This window comes from Bombina bombina, chromosome 2, assembly GCF_027579735.1.
Source record: "Bombina bombina isolate aBomBom1 chromosome 2, aBomBom1.pri, whole genome shotgun sequence".
NCBI lineage: Eukaryota > Metazoa > Chordata > Amphibia > Anura > Bombinatoridae > Bombina > Bombina bombina.
Genome location: NC_069500.1, coordinates 1,182,261,199 through 1,182,279,563, shown reverse-complemented (window position 1 = coordinate 1,182,279,563; position 18,365 = coordinate 1,182,261,199). Strand labels below are relative to the sequence as shown.

General features: G+C 38.1%; 1 protein-coding gene across 2 annotated transcripts in view; it reads left to right on the top strand.

The window, feature by feature from the left end:
* Nucleotides 1-11,202: 11,202 nt before the first annotated feature.
* ENPP6 (ectonucleotide pyrophosphatase/phosphodiesterase 6) overlaps nucleotides 11,203-18,365 on the top strand; it is a 154,389-nt gene continuing 147,226 nt past the window's right edge. For both annotated transcript variants that reach the window (XM_053703871.1, XM_053703872.1), the window contains exon 1: nucleotides 11,203-11,500. In XM_053703871.1, coding sequence (XP_053559846.1) covers nucleotides 11,257-11,500 — 244 coding nt within the window. In that variant the 5' untranslated portion in view covers nucleotides 11,203-11,256. The remainder of the gene's footprint in view (nucleotides 11,501-18,365) is intronic.

Here is an 18,365-nt window from a genome sequence, read left to right as displayed (position 1 = left end):
GTTTAATATGTGTCTGAATATACTGTACATATGTGTATCCCCACCACACACACACACACATATATATATATACACATACAAAATACAGCAGATAAAACATTGTTATTTTTTTTTTTTAAATCATGTAGGCTGTATTAAAAATTGAAGTTAAAATAGCTTCATTGTAACATGTGTTTTTGCTGGTCAGCACAGATGTTGATTTAATACCACAGGGGCAATTTAGCACCTATGTGCATAAGACTGACTGTTTCCTTTGAAATTGTCTGTTCAGCTGAGAACTGTTTTTTCCTGAGTCCAATCAAGCTTCAAAAGGGCTGTTTGTGATTACTGTATACAATTGCATAATTTAGCATATTAAGTGTTTAGTAAAGGTTCCGTCTGGATCTTGAAGTAATTTAGCAATGTCTCCCATGTCTGAATTAAGAATTTGCAATACACAGTGTAAATGATCATCTCTTTGATCACCAAATGTTTTAGGGCCATAAGAAAGGTTCAGTCACCATCTGATAGGGACTTCAGCTTCACACCCCAGCAAGAAAATGTTCCTTTTGAAGTGACATCTCCAAAGATAACCCTGAAAGCAATTTCTTTTGATGAAATGGGAACAAAGGGATTTGTTTATACAGCCAAACATCATCTGGCATAGAGGACTGCAATCCACAGTGAACAGAACTGTTGCAAATAGTCTCATATACAACCAATCATGTGGTCTCAACAACTATATATATGAAAATTATATATATATATATATATATAAAATTTTCATTTATAATATTTATATACCCTGATAAGCGCAAGTTGCTTAAAAAACCCAATGCTTGCTGTACATTTACAGAGCGTTAACTGCCTGGAGACCACATCACCACAACGGTTAAAAAAACCCAACACATATCAGGCTGACACAGGTGAGGGAGGAAGGGAGCAAAGGGGGGTGAGTTGTTTGCTGGGCAGCTCTATTCAAAGAGTCTGAGGTTTTACTCTTCTACACTACGTGAGTGAACTAAGCAGTCAGACACCATAATGGCCACACCCCCAGTGAGCCCCGGGACACTTACTGGGACAAAAAATTCACAGGACAAAGAGCCAAATCCCAGGATTGTCCTGTGAGATTTGGGATTGTTAAAAACTATGTTCTTCTCCTGTGTAGCCAAACATTCTAGCACTGTCACTGCATTTGAGTGCTCTAATGTTTTACATTTTTTATCTTTCTTCCTTCCCTTTTTCATAAAAAAATAACAAGGTATGAAAAGCAGTTTGCCAGGAACAAGCATCGGCTATGAGGCTTGTTCTATGGCCCGGTTAACACCTGGGAGTAGCTTCTTTTAGCCAAATTGTGCTTTCACAGTGGAAAACTTTCAGTATATCAGTCTGATCCTGCTTAGGATGGTCAGTCCATCCCCAAAATACCCAGCAATCCTCCTCTGAACAAGGAAAATGGCAACCCCAGATAATCATTTCGGCCTCCATTGGGCCTCATCAGTGAGGTGAAGCCATATCCCTCCAAGCATATTGGGTAAGGAGTCCACATATGGTTTCCCCATCACCCTTAGGGCTTGATATTATTCAAAACTTCGCCGGCCTGGAGAGAAATTACACAAAATCTTTGAGATTTTTTTTGACCTTGTATTGTAATGTAGTAGTCTCTGTTTCACATACAGAACACTACATAGCAACATAAACATTACTAAAGATAAAATTTGTGTTTTTTAAAAAAAAAAAAAAATAATTAAGGGACTCGCCGCACCAATGAGACTTCCTAGAAAATCTCACCGGAGTGGCAAAGTTTTGAATATCAGGCCCTTAGGGAAACTTTCCCCAGGGTCATAATTCAAATTATTACAGAAAGAGAAACAGTCTGCCAGGAATGAACAACAGCTCAGTAGCTTGTTCTATGGCCGGGTTACCACCTGAGAGTAGCTTCTTTTAGCCCAATTGTGCTTTTCACGAAGGAAAACTTTCCTGGTGCAAGATTTTTTGGGGCATATGCTGTTGGCATTCAGCATTGAACAAGCAGTTCTAGTGAACTGCTTGTGCAATGCCATCCCTGCAGATTCGCGAACAATCGGCTGCTAGCAGGGGGTGTCAATCAACTTGATCGTATTCGACCGGGTTGATTTCTGTATGATGCTCAGAGGCAGCTGATCCAGTTAAGGAGCAGCGGTCTTAAGACTGCTGCTTCTTAACTCCTGTTTCCAATGAGTCTGAAAGCTTGTGCGGAAACAATGCGAGTTGGCCCCATTCAGGGCATAGTAAATTGGCCCCAAATCGTAAACTAGTACCGATCCCTGGTAACATATACAGAAACCTTCTCTATCCATCCAGTCCTTATTACTGCCTCACTGCTCCCTATACAAAGAGAATACTCTGTCCTTGACCATCTTGCGGCCCACTGACAAATCCTGGCTCCCCATCATACAGCTCTGATAGTCTCACAGTCTGGAGAATGGATTGGCCCGAAGCACAGGAGGTCCCCTATAAAAACAAGGAAAAAGCTATGATTTACGGGGAAATGTATGTTGGAACTGCAGGCAGGCATCTCAGTTGTGAAGGGGTAACCAGTTGTGAACTGACAACACTTATTATTACAGTCTAAAATACACTGTGGACAGAGAAAATGTAAAAAGAAGTTTCTGTCATATCACTGCTGTTGTTACCCTGAGTGATTTCACATGCCTCCCTTTCTAAGCTGCATTTTTTAAGCTGTATGTTTTAATTAAGAGTACATTTTAAGAAGAGATCCTGCAATCCAGTGGATTGCGTGTGCAATACCTAAAGCTAAAGTGGCCCTATTAAGGACTAGATTAGGAGTGGCGCCCTAACAGTTGCACACAATCAAAAAGGGGTTACTCACGGCTGTTCACGTGCATTGGGTTTTTCACTCATATTACAAGTTGAGCGCTTGTAAAGAGACCTCAGAGCACTGGTTAACTGTTTCATGAAACAAAAAATTGTCACAAAACACATCACAGGTCTCAGGTGTTAGGGAAAAAAAGCAGGAAAAGGGCTTTAACCTAGAGATACATACATATATATGTCTAAAGATATACATATGTATTCATATGTGTAAAACAAGGACAGTGGAACAGTACTCCCAGAACGGGGGGGGGGACATCACATGACCCTGAAACACTGCTCAGCTATGGTACTATAGCACTCTTAAAAAGCTGCACTATTTCTAGAATCACATGCAGTCTTGGCCCAGACCAGCCTTTGTGTGGCTGTATTAGGGTCCCAGGTTTTGGAAAAGACTTTGACGTGGTACCTGAGCTTGTCCCATTTGGCCAAAATGCGTTAACTGACTCTTCCAGTTTCTTTTAAACTTAGCTGAGAGCTTGTGAGCGAGAGCTAGACTTTATTTTTGTGTGTATTGTAATGTCTATTTATATATGTATATATGTATTTACAGACATATATAAACAAATAAATCTATACTATAATCGCGTTTGTAATGCGTCCGTCGCCAGTTGTGCACTCATCCTCAAAGGAATGTTGGCTGAGCGTGGCAGCTAAAAGAATGCTGGCTGCGCGCACAGCCAAAAGAATCGACCTGGATGCAGCAAAGCTGCATCCCGATGGATTCCGAAAATGACAGGGTGGTGAAAGAAACCACCTTCGGTAGATTCTTTCACCACCCTGCCATTTTCGGAATCCACCTGGATAGAGTGTAGGCAAACAAAACCTTAAGAAAAAAAACGCAACCGCCCGCAAAAATAAACCTCGAACATCACAAAGTATAAAACAAATAAAACTAACCGGCCACACAAAGTATTAAGAAAAAAAATAAAAATATATGCCCGTATTTAGGATTAACAAAAAAAAAACTAACCCTTACACCGCCAAACCCCCACAACGGCAACTAAATAAATTACAATATTACCCCTAAACCGCCAAACCCTACCATGCCAACTAATTATACTATTAACCCTTAAACCGACAAACCCCTCACATCGCAATAAACCTAATTAACCCCTACACTTCCAACCCCCCACATCGAAATAAATCTAATTAACCTATTAACTCCTAAACCGCCAACCCCCCACAACACAAGTAACTAATTTAATTACTAAGCCCTCTAACCTAACACCCCCTAAATGAACCAAAATTATCAAAAATTTAAAAATTAAACCTAATCCCTATGAAAATAAAAAATCCCCTCCAAAATAAAAAGGGCCTTTTGTAGGGCATTGCCCTAAGTTAAACAGCTCTTTTACATTTAAAAAATAGTAAGTCCCCCCTAACAGTAAAAGTGCCCCACCCACCAAACCCCCCAAAATAAAAACACTAAAAAAAACTAAACTACCCCGTGCCCCTAAAGGGGCATTCGTATGTGCATTCAGCTATTTTACTGCCCTTAAAGGGCATTCAGCTCTTTTCCAGCCCAGTAAATCCCTAATCTTAAAAATGAAAAAAAAATCCGGTGTGGAGCTGGCTTCCCCGATGGATCCTCAGTGGCAGTCCTCAGCAGCGGTTCTCAGCAGCGGTCTTCAGTGGTTGGTGGTCCTCAGTGGCATGTAGGCTCCTCTTCATGCGATCGTCAGTCGCACACTGAAGATTGAATGCAAGGTACCCCATATTTATTGGGGTACCTTGCATTCCTATTGGCTGACATTTTGAAATCAGCCAATAGGATGAGAGCTACTGAAATCTTATTGGCTGATTTGAACAGCCAATAGGATTTCAATAGCTCTAATCCTATTTGCTGATTTCAAAATTTTAGCCAATAGGAATGCAAGGTACCCCAAATTGATTGCGGTAACTTCCATTCAATTTTAAGTGTACGCCGGATTGGCTGAAGAGGAGCCTCCACGCCGCTGAGGATTGATGCTGCTGAAGACCGCTGCTCCGGATTTGCGCATCGGGGAAGACCGCTCCGTGCCGCCGTTGCACAGGATGAAGATAGAAGATGATGGAACCGCTTGGAAGAAAACCTTCTCCACCGGACTTCGGCAACGGTGAGTACTTATTTGGGGCTTACTTTTAGGATTTTTTTTTATTTTTGGGGGGGGGGTTATTTTTAAGATTAGGAATTTAATGGGCTCTAAAAGAGCTGATTGCCCTTTTAAGGGCAGTAAAATTGCTGAATGCCTTTTTAAAGGCGATGCCCAAACAAAAGGTGCTTTTAAGGGCTATTGGTAGTTTAGTATTAGATTAGGGGGTGTTTTTATTTTGGGGGGGATTTTTTATTTTTATAGAGGTATTAGTTAAAAAAATATTTTGGAAAGCTTTGTTTATTTTTTCGGCAATTTTACAATTTTTATTTTTAGTAAAATTAGCTTGGGAGTTTGTATAATTTTAAACATAGACTGCCCTCTGGGCAAGCTTATCGCCTAGTATATATATATATATTTATATAAGTGTGTTGGCTCCCTTTGCAATTAAGTAGATGAAAACATGAAAAAACATATTTATGCAATGTTTAATAAAGATTTTAACTATGTATTTACTATAAATATTTCACATTTCAATGTTCTTCACATAGCAGAATATGTTCTATGTATTTATAAATAGATATCTATATATCTCTATATATATATATATCTATATATATATATATATATATATATATATATACACAGACAGTATATATATATATATATATATATATATATATATATATATATATATATATATAAAACCATAGTAGTCTGTGCTGTTACGTCAGACTACTATGGTTCTATGTTGTTTACATCAGGGGTCAAGTCCTACAAAAAAAAAGTGTGGGAACTCACCAAGACTTTCACCCCTCTCACAATTAATATCTAATTAATAATCTATGATGAATGGCTTAATGGTGGACACTCATGGTTATGTTTTTACATGGCAGGGGTGACATTTTTATTTGTAATTTAGGATTCAACTGATACTGAGACACACACTTTTTAGAACACATGAAGGGGAATTTGTATATAGATGATGTTGAATAATACAAAAAGCCTTAGTAAAATTTTAGTAGATGTTACTCCCTGGCTCTCAGGATGTGTAAGGCTCTGTAATGTAAACATCTAATATCATGATCTTGATGAGGTTTGTGTGTGCACTCACTCTGCAGTAAGAGGCTATGCGGTGCTAACGAGCAGTTTTGTCTCACCGCTCACTTACCTACAGCGCTGGTATTACGAGTTTTCAGAAACCCGTCATTAAAAGACAAGAAGTGAGCGTTGAGCAAAATTTTGTTCATTACCGCACTCCAATACCAGCGCTGCTTAAGTCAGCGATGAGCTGGTCGTACGTGCTCGTGCACGATTTCCCCATAGGAATCAACGGGGAGAGCCGGCTGAGAAAAAGTCTAACACCTGCAAAAAAGCAGCTTAAAACTCACTAACGCAGCCCCATTGATTGCTATGGGGAAATAAAATTTATGTCTACACCTAACACCCTAACATGAACCCGAGTCTAAACACCCCTAATCTTACACTTATTAACCCCTAATCTGCTGCCCCCAACATCGCCGACACCTACATACTATTTATTAACCCCTAATCTGCTGCCCCCAATGTTGCCGCCTCCTACCTACATTTATTAACCCCTAATCTGCCGCTCCCAACGTTGTTGCCACTATAATAAACATATTAACCCCTAAACCGCCGCACTCCCGCCTCACAAACATTAGTTAAATATTATTAACCCCTAATCTGCCGTCCCTAACATCGTCGCCACCTACCTACATTTATTAACCCCTAATCTGCCGTCCCCAATGTCGCCACCACTATATTAAAGTTATTAACCCCTTAATCTAAGTCTAACCCTAACACCCCCTAACTTAAATATAATTTAAATAAATCTTAGGAAATTACTATCATTAACTACATTATTCCTATTTAAAACTAAATACTTACCTATAAAATAAACCCTAAGCTAGCTACAATATAACTAATAGTTACATTGTATCTATCTTAGGGTTTATTTTTATTTTACAGGCAAGTTTGTATTTATTTTAACTAGGTAGAATAGTTATTAAATAGTTATTAACTATTTAATAACTACATAGCTAAAATAAATACAAAAGTACCTGTAAAATAAAACCTAACCTAAGTTACACTAACACCTAACACTACACTATAATTAAATAAATTAACTAAATTAAATACAATTACCTAAATTAAATTAAATTAGCTAAAGTACATAAACCCCCCACTTAATTACAGAAAATAATAAGCAAATTACAGATATTTAATTAATTACACCTAATCTAATAGCCCTATCAAAATAAAAAAGACCCCCCCCCCCAAAAAATAAACCCCCCCTAGCCTAAACTAAACTACCAATACCTTAAAAGGGCCTTTTGCAGGGCATTGCCCCAAAGTAATCATCTCTTTTACCTGTATAAAAAAATACAAACAACCCCCCAACAGTAAAACCCACCACCCACACAACCAACCCCCCAAATAAAATACTATCTAAAAAACCTAAGCTCCCCATTGCCCTGAAAAGGGCATTGGGATGGGCATTGCCCTTAAAAGGGCAGTTAACTCTTTTGCAGGCCCAAACCCTAACCTAAAAATAAAACCCACCCAATACACCCTTAAAAAAACCTCTGTGCCGGATGGATGAAGATAGAAGATGCCATCTGGATGAAGACTTCTGCTTGTCTGGAGGACCACTTCGCCCGGCTTGGATGAAGACTTCTCCCGGCTTTGTTGAGGACTTCAGCCCGGCTTGGATGAAGACTTCTCCCGGTATGTCGATCTTCAGGGGGTTATTGTTAGTTTTTTTTAAGAGTGTATTGGGTGAGTTTTATTTTTAGGTTAGGGGTTTTTTTTTATTTTGGGGGGGCTTTTTTTTTTATTTTGATAGGGCTATAAGATTAGGTGTAATTAGTTTAAATATCTGTAATTTGGTTATTATTTTCTGTAATTTAGTGTTTGTTAGTTTTTGTACTTTAGCTAATTTAATTTAGGTAATTGTATTTAATTTAGTTAATTTATTTAATTATAGTGTAGTGTTAGGTGTTAGTGTAACTTAGGTAAGGTTTTATTTTACAGGTACTTTTGTATTTATTTTAGCTAGGTAGTAATTAAATAGTTAATAACTATTTAATAACTATTCTACCTAGTTAAAATAAATAAAAACTTGCCTGTAAAATAAAAATAAACCCTAAGATAGATACAATGTAACTATTAGTTACAGTATATTGTAGCTAGCTTAGGGTTTATTTTATAGGTAAGTATTTAGTTTTAAATAGGAATAATGTAGTTAATTATAGTAATTTTCTTTAGATTTATTTAAATTATATTTAAATTAGGGGGTGTTAGGGTTAGGGTTAGACTTAGATTTAGGGGTTAATAACTTTAATATAGTGTCGACGACGTTAGGGGCGGCAGTTTAGGGGTTAATAAATGTAGGTAGGTGGCGGCAGATTAGGGGTTAATAATATTTAACTAATGTTTGCAAGGCGGGAGTGCGGCGGTTTAGGGGTTAATATGTTTATTATAGTGGCGGCGACGTTGGGGGCAGCAGATTAGGGGTTAATAAGTGTAGGTAGGTTGCGGTGACATTGGGGGCGGCAGATTAGGGGTTAATAAATAGTATGTAGGTGTCGGCGATGTTGGGGGCAGCAGATTAGGGGTTCATAAATATAATGTAGGTGGCGGCGGTGTCCGGAGCGGCAGATTAGGGGTTAATAATTTTATTTTAGTGTTTGGGATGCGGGAGGGCCTCGGTTTAGGGGTTAATAGGTAGTTTATGGGTGTTAGTGTACTTTTTAGCACTTTTAGTTATGAGTTTTATGCTACGGCGTTGTACCATAAAACTCTTAACTACTGACTTTTAAATGCGTTAGGACTCTTGACGGGGTAGGGTGTACCGCTCACTTTTTGGCCTCCTAGGACAGACTCGTAATACCGGCGCTATGGAAGTCCCATAGAAAAAAGGCTTTACGAAGTTTACATAAGTCGTTTTGCGGTAAGGCCAAAGAAGTGTGCGGTGAACCTAAACCTTCAAGACTCGTAATACCAGCGGGCGTAAAAAAGCAGCATTAGGACCTGCTTTTTTACCCTAACGCACAACTCGTAATCTAGCCGAATGGTAATGTGATTAAAGTACAATTATGGTCACAATACCTCTGAGTGTCATTTTCTTTTACCATTAACACGTATACAAAGTAAATGTGAAGCAATTATAACTAGAAGCAGGAGGAATTAGGGCACAGTAACATTGAAAGCAAAAGAGATCACCTTGCAGTTTGGGATAAAACAGGTAGAACTTTTAAACAGTGATGTCACTTGAATATTTTTGGGCGTCACCAATCTAGCACCGTACCTCATACATTATATATAGTAAATCCAGATATTCATACATTGGTATTGTACTTGCTAAACTTATAGAAGACCTCCTACACACCACCTCGGCTGCTGGCGGTGCATAGAGAGGCCATACACAAATGCACATTGTATACCAAACTTATTTTAACCATAATAAAGGGATTTGAAAGTCAGGTTGTTACTCCAGAGTTTATTTTACATAGAACATGTGCAATCCTTTGTAGGCATGAAAAGCTATGAAAATTACAAAAATAAATATTTAAATAAAAAGACGTGTTTGATGGCTCACACATTAACCAATTAACATTGTTGTTTAACTTTGAAGTACTCTTGAATAATGTTGTTTCAGACTTGTTTGGGCATCCTGCTGCACAAATATTTTACAAAAATATCATCGATCTTAAAGGGACATGAAAACCAAATTTTTTATTTCATGATTTAGAAAGAGCAAGCAATTTTAAACAACTTTTTAATGTACTTCTATGATCTAATTTGCTTCATTCTCTTGATATGCTTTGCTGAAAAGCATATCTAGATATGATCAGTAGCTGCTGATTGGTAGATGCACATAGATGCCTTGTGTGATTGGCTCACCCATATGCATTGCTATTTCTTCAGCAAAGGTTATCTAAAGAATGAAGAAAATTAGATAATAGAAGTAATTTGGAAAGTTATTTAAAATTGTATTCTCTACCTGAATCATGAAATAATTTTTTGGGGTTTACTGTCCCTTTAATGCGTTTTTTAAGCCTGACTAGACCTTTTACCTTGACCACTGGTTTTCAAGCCTGCCCTCAGGCCTCCCTAACAGGCCACATTATGAGGATATCTGAACTTGAGCACAGGTGAAATAATCAGCTGATTAGTAAACATGGTAATTAACCTGCTTTCACCCAAGGTAATGCTAAAAACCTGGCCTGTTGGGGGATAGGAGGATAGGTTTGAAAACCAGTGACCAAGACAGATCCACATTTACTGTTTCTTTTCTTATTACCCTCATCATTGCTTGAATCCTCTGCCTTTCCTCAGCAGCTATCTTAACCATTTTCTAAATTGGTACTACTTAAAAGGACATGGAGCCCACATTTTTTTCTTTCACAATTCAGATAGTGCATATATATATATATATATATATATATATATATTCTGCATTATGTCTTTAACGTGGCCCAAGTTAATACATAGCAGCTGTGTTTCTGTTTTTATTACACCAGCTGTTTGCGGTTGGCGTCCGGTTGTAAGAATGTAAGTTTAGATGCCAGCCCATTTTTGATGAACAACCTGGGTTGTGGGATTTTAACTCTATAAATCCCACAGTTAAGTCATTCATCCCCACCTTGCCATTGAGCTCTTATGTCCTTATTGACTGTTGAAATTATGGCATATTTTCTCATAGGGTTGCCAGGTGTCCAGTATTCAAATGGACAGTTTTGTATTTTAGTAGGATGTCCAATAAAATCTTAAAGGGACAAGTATTTGAGTTCAGTGTCAATAAGGACATACGAGCTCAATGGCAAGGTGGGGATGAATGACTTAACTGTGATAACTTACACATATTCATTCCCATGTAAAGTGGCAGTGTGTAGGTAAAAAATATGATGTAATTAAACTTTATTTTAATGATCATATCCACCACCACATAATAAAGCAAATGTGTTTTTTCTCAATTAAATCAAATTGTTGTGACAATGATTAATGTAAAGATAGCAGTGGTTATTGTTTTATTTATAACAAACATAAATGCCTTTTTATGAAGTTTGGCGCATGCCATGTTATGTAATATTGGACAGTTTAACACTTCTCAGTATAAAATACTGTTGCAAGGAAGCAATCGCAGGGATGCCAGACTTGCAGTAAGGGTTAAATGCTGGGAGCCAGTGAAGCTACAGTTATGCAGGACTAGGCTACATCCCTCCCCCTGTGGAGTGCAGCTGATGATGCTTGAAGCTGGCAACAGCATCTGAGCCTGATATCTGTGAAAGTTCCAGTGAACAACATGGCCAAGTACAGCAGAGCCCTCTCAGTCATCCTGCTCGTCCTATGTCTGGCAGCTCCAGCCTCAGCCCGCCGTAAACTGCTGCTGTTCCTGCTAGATGGATTACGGTTTGATTATATCAGTGATAAAGAACTCGAGGACCTTCCCGGATTCAGAAAGATTGTGGAAAGTGGTGTTAAAGTAGATTACATGACCCCCGACTTTCCAACTCTCTCTTATCCGAACTACTACACACTGATGACGGGTGAGTGCCGCACTTGGCAGCTGTTTAGAATGTAATAAAGTAAAAGTGCTCCCACACTTCTTTATTCATTTGAAACTTGTTAATTAAAATGAACACTAGGTGGTCAGACATTCCAGAATGTGTCACCGTTGTTTGACATGAAGTTGGCGAACTGTTTCAAAATAATTAATATAATACAATAGTTCAGTGATTTTTTGTATTGTACTGTAGTTTCTATTATGTTATTAGCTACTCCAGAAGTCGCCAGTGTTTATTTACAGAACAGGTTTTTTTTCTGACTTGATGTTATACTGCAGTGATTGTTTTGTTCAAACAGAATATTAGTTTACCTAAAATCAGCTGATTGCAAAACTGACTTAAAACCACCATACTCAAAAACTAATAATTACTTTTAGATTAAACCCCCCCCTAACTTTTACAGTGCCTGAGTATCCCTATTATTTGTATGTGTGAAATAGTGTTTCAATGCATTGTTGTATAAATGTGACATTAGCCCAATAAATTTGCAACAATCTGAGATTGACTGACTAGAAATAGTGTTTATAGTAACTTTGTCAAGTATTTGCATATACTGAACAATTATTTTGCTAACCTGTTAAACCATATTCTAGGACATTAATTCATTAAATTTACATTCTGCATAAAGATGTGTGTGTGTATATATATATATATATATATATATATATATATATATATATATATATATATATATATATATTAGAGAGAGAATAAGAGAGAGAGAGAGAGAGAATGAATAAGAATAAGAAAGGCACTCTCCGTATTCTTTAGTAAAATAACTTTACTTTGGTGAACGTTTTCGGGGTCATCCCCTTCCTCAGACCTTACAAAACAAACAATACAGTGAACTATTTAAGTGTTTACCTGGTGACGATCCTACCAGAGTCTGTGGTGTCGTCCTAGCGCAACTGCGCAAGAGTAAGTACAGAGGCCCTGGAGGTTTAAAAAAAGTCACCAAGGCAAAAATGTGAAACCACGCAACAAATAAAAAAACAACAATGTTAACATAAAAATTAAAAGTACACAGAACACAAGATCGTAGAAATGGTAGCTGATAGACAAATACTCTGCAAATATAGTATATAATATAATATTGGCACAAAACCTTCAGGCTTCTGCTAGAAAGCTGAACATGAAGAGGAACTTCATCTTTCAGCATGACAACGACCCAAAGCATACATCCAAATCAACAAAGGAATGGCTTCACCATAAGAAGATTAAAGTTTTGGAATGGCCCAGCCAGAGCCCAGACCTGAATCAGATTGGAAATCTGTGGGGTGATCTGAAGAGGGCTGTGCACAGGAGATGCCCTCGCAATCTGAAAGATTTAGAGTGTTTTTGCAAAGAAGAGTGGGCAAATCTTGCCAAGTCAAAATGTGCCATGCTGATAGACTCATACCCAAAAAGACGGAGTGCTGTAATAAAATCAAAAGGTGCTTCAACAAAGTATTAGTTTAAGGGTGTGCACACTTATGCAACCATATTATTTTATTTTTATATTTTTTCTTCCCTCTACCTAAAACATTTCAGTTTGTTTTTCAATTGAGTTGTACAGTTTATAGGTCACATTAAAGGTGGCAAAAGTTCTGAAATGATTTATCTTTGTCTCGTTTTTTTACATCACAGAAGCCTGACATTTTAACAGGGGTGTGTAGACTTTTTATATTGTGTGTATGTGTATATATATATATATATATATATATATATATATATATATATATATATATATATATATATATATATATATATATATATATATATATCTCAAACAGGATCCCACACTCACTGCTATATTCCAGTCTCCGGGGGGCTCTTTAAACCATTGATATAGAGAAAGAAATAAGAAAGGCACTCTCCGTATTCTTTAGTAAAATAACTTTACTTTGGTGAACGTTTTTGGGGTCACCCCCTTCCTCAGACCTTACAAAACAAACAATACAGTGAACTATTTAAGTGTTTACCTGGTGACGATCCTACCAGAGTCTGTGGCGTCCTCCTAGCGCAACTGCGCATGCGCAAGAGTAAGTACAGAGGCCCTGGAGGTTCAAAAAAAGTCACCAAGGCAAAAATGTGAAACCACGCAACAAATAAAAAAACAACAATGTTAACATAAAAATTAAAAGTACACAGAACACAAGATCGTAGAAATGGTAGCTGATAGACAAATACTCTGTAAATATAGTATGAGTATAAAACGTGTAGGCATAAAGGTATTAGTAAATATGTCCGGTAACTAAAGATGTAATATATAGCGGTATAAGTGCGGTACAGAAGGTGTATCCAGATTACACATGACACTCATTATAGGGACAATAGCTACTCATATTTTGCAGCTAAAGGATTAAACACCAACGTAACAAGTATGACGACTGTTGCTAGGCAACCATACACAATGCCAGAAGATCACCCTATTATCAGACAGATCAACCGCGACAGAACTCGGCGTACATAGCGCTCCTAATATTAAAGCTAGCCACTCAGTGACCATACCAAATGATAGATGGAGACCATACTAGAGAAATCATTCTGTCCGCCGCCTACTAGAGAGCTATCTTATAACACATATACACTGGGAAACTGAATGGTACATAGCAATCCAATTATTAATACTCTTTTCACATACTGGTTAGTTTGAACACCACAACACTGGCCATACAGCGTTAGCTGCAGTCCCATCACTGGCCATGTAGCCTAACCGGCCGTCCTATCAATGCTCCAAAGAACTCAAATCATCAATCATAATGTAAATACCGTATGGTATAAAACATCATATCACAAACAAAATGTTTAAATACTCCAAATAGGAGGACCACAAAAAAATATCACACACAGTAGCATATTATTACACCATATGCTATATCCTGCCAACTATCTAAAGTAGGTATTAATCATCAAACCAACTTATACTGCTATCACTAAACAAAACACCATCAGCACATTCGATAGTCGTGTTATCTCAATTATATATGATGGTATCCTCACTAAGCCGGTGGAACAAAACATATAAACCTGAACCAAATAAGGAACCCAAAAGTACCTATACATATAACTCCACCAACTGATATTAAATCAATCAATCATTTGGATATATTTAGGAATAACACATGCCAATATCGAATATTGCAGACTTCACAAAAAGCACTGCATGTCAAAATGGACATTAAGCCCCTTAGGGACCAGAGTGTCAAGTGTGAAAATCCATCGACTTTCCCTCTGTAAGAGCACCCTACCTCTGTCACCACCCCTCGCTAGGGGTGGGACATGGTCAATGATAATGAAACGTAAATCAGTGTTCTTGTGTCTCGCCTGCAGAAAGTGTCTGGCTACCGGTTGGTCGGATTTACCATTCTCCAATGCTGCCCTAATGGCCGACCTATGGTTGGCCATTCTAGTGCGGGCATCATCCTGTGTCTTACCGACATAGAACTTGCCACACGGGCAGTGGATCATGTATATGATGTAGTTTGTAGTGCATGTGACTCTGTGTCTAATTGTAAATTTTCTGTTGGTCCACGGATGTGTGAAAAATTTACTCTGGGTCATCCCACTACATGTGGTGCATCCACTGCATCGAAAGCACCCATTTTTCGTGGTGTCTAACCATGTTTTAGACTTATAACTTAGTCTGTTATCGGGTCGCATCAGATGATCCCTTAAGGAGGCCGCCCTCCTATAACCAAAAATCGGTAAGTCCATAGACTCGCAAGGCAGTTTTTTGTCAGTTGAAATGATATCCCAATGTTCTCGTAGTATGTTCGGTAAAGAGACCTTCTCAGGAGTAAAGGTGCGCCGGGGTTGGCACTGAGCAATATAATTAATCTCAGCTCCCACCAGCTAACAACTACTGAAATCGAGATATTGGAGAAAGGACTAAGTTTTGTACCCACGGCCAAATTGGACAGATTTGATGTCCACGTTGACCTATATAAATTTAATAGGAAACTTCGCCTGAAGGAACATTTTGGACAGACTGATTACCAGATGGAGAAATTCAAGAAACGGAGTAAATTTGATCCAAAATCCTCAAATGGGTTCCTTATTTGGTTCAGGTTTATATGTTTTGTTCCACCGGCTTAGTGAGGATACCATCATATATAATTGAGATAACACGACTATCGAATGTGCTGATGGTGTTTTGTTTAGTGATAGCAGTATAAGTTGGTTTGATGATTAATACCTACTTTAGATAGTTGGCAGGATATAGCATATGGTGTAATAATATGCTACTGTGTGTGATATTTTTTTGTGGTCCTCCTATTTGGAGTATTTAAACATTTTGTTTGTGATATGATGTATTATACCGTACGGTATTTACATTATGATTGATGATTTGAGTTCTTTGGAGCATTGATAGGACGGCAGGTTAGGCTACATGGCCAGTGATGGGACTGCAGCTAACGCTGTATGGCCAGTGTTGTGGTGTTCAAACTAACCAGTATGTGAAAAGAGTATTAATAATTGGATTGCTATGTACCATTCAGTTTCCCAGTGTATATGTGTTATAAGATAGCTCTCTAGTAGGCGGCGGACAGAATGATTTCTCTAGTATGGTCTCCATCTATCATTTGGTATGGTCACTGAGTGGCTAGCTTTAATATTAGGAGCGCTATGTACGCCGAGTTCTGTCGCGGTTGATCTGTCTGATAATAGGGTGATCTTCTGGCATTGTGTATGGTTGCCTAGCAACAGTCGTCATACTTGCGTTGGTGTTTAATCCTTTAGCTGCAAAATATGAGTAGCTATTGTCCCTATAATGAGTGTCATGTGTAATCTGGATACACCTTCTGTACCGCACTTATACCGCTATATATTACATCTTTAGTTACCGGACATATTTACTAATACCTTTATGCCTACACGTTTTATACTCATACTATATTTACAGAGTATTTGTCTATCAGCTACCATTTCTACGATCTTGTGTTCTGTGTACTTTTAATTTTTATGTTAACATTGTTGTTTTTTTATTTGTTGCGTGGTTTCACATTTTCGCCTTGGTGACTTTTTTTGAACCTCCAGGGCCTCTGTACTTAATCTTGCGCATGCGCAGTTGCGCTAGGAGGACGCCACAGACTCTGGTAGGATCGTCACCAGGTAAACACTTAAATAGTTCACTGTATTGTTTGTTTTGTAAGGTCTGAGGAAGGGGGTGACCCCGAAAACGTTCACCAAAGTAAAGTTATTTTACTAAAGAATACGGAGAGTGCCTTTCTTATTTCTTTCTCTATATCAATGGTTTAAAGAGCCCCCCGGAGGCTGGAATATAGCAGTGAGTGTGGGATCCTGTTTGATATATATATATATATATATATATATATATATATATATATATACACATACACACACAATATAAAAAGTCTACACACCCCTGTTAAAATGTCAGGCTTCTGTGATGTAAAAAAACGAGACAAAGATAAATAATTTCAGAACTTTTGCCACCTTTAATGTGACCTATAAACTGTACAACTCAATTGAAAAACAAACTGAAATGTTTTAGGTAGAGGGAAGAAAAAATATAAAAATAAAATAATATGGTTGCATAAGTGTGCACACCCTTAAACTAATACTTTGTTGAAGCACCTTTTTGATTTTATTACAGCACTCCGTCTTTTTGGGTATGAGTCTATCAGCATGGCACATTTTGACTTGGCAAGATTTGCCCACTCTTCTTTGCAAAAACACTCTAAATCTTTCAGATTGCGAGGGCATCTCCTGTGCACAGCCCTCTTCAGATCACCCCACAGATTTCCAATCTGATTCAGGTCTGGGCTCTGGCTGGGCCATTCCAAAACTTTAATCTTCTTATGGTGAAGCCATTCCTTTGTTGATTTGGATGTATGCTTTGGGTCGTTGTCATGCTGAAAGATGAAGTTCCTCTTCATGTTAAGCTTTCTAGCAGAAGCCTGAAGGTTTTGTGCCAATATTGACTGGTATTTGGAACTGTTCATAATTCTCTCTAGCTTAACTAAGGCCCCAGTTCCAGCTGAAGAAAAACAGCCCCAAAGCATGATGCTGCCACCACCATGCTTCACTGTGGGTATGGTGTTCTTTTGGTGATGTGCAGTGTTGTTTTTGCGGCAAACATATCTTTTGGAATTATGGCCAAAAAGTTCAACCTTGGTTTCATCAGACCATAACACATTTCCCCACATACTTTTGGGAGACTTCAGATGTGTTTTTGCAAAATGTAGCCTGGCTTGGATGTTTTTCTTTGTAAGAAAAGGCTTTCGTCTTTCCACTCTACCCCATAGCCCAGACATATGAAGAAAACATGAGATTGTTGTCACATGTACCACAAAGTCAGTACTTCTCAGATAATCCTGCAGCTCCTTTAATGTTGCTATAGGCCTCTTGGTAGCCTCCCAGACCAGTTTTCTTCTCGTCTTTTCATCAATTTTGGAGGGACGTCCAGTTCTTGGTGATGTCACTGTTGTGCCATATTTTCTCCACTCGATGACTGTCTTCACTGTGTTCCATGGTATATCTAATGCCTTGGAAATTATTTTGTACCCTTCTCCTGACTGATACCTTTTAACAGTGAGATCCCTCTGATGCTTTGGAAGCTCTCTGTGGACCATGGCTTTTGCTGTGGGATGTGACTAAGAAAATTTTAGGAAAGACCAACTAGAGCAGCTGAACTTTATTTGGGGTTAATCAGAGGCACTTTAAATGATGGCAGGTGTATGCTGACTCCTATTTAACATGATTTTGAATGTGCAAACACTGTTTTCTTGCATCCACCTAAAAGATTTTCAATTGAGTTGTACAGTTTATAGGTCACATTAAAGGTGGAACAAGTTCTGAAATTATTTATCTTTGTCTCATTTTTTTACATCACAAAAACCTG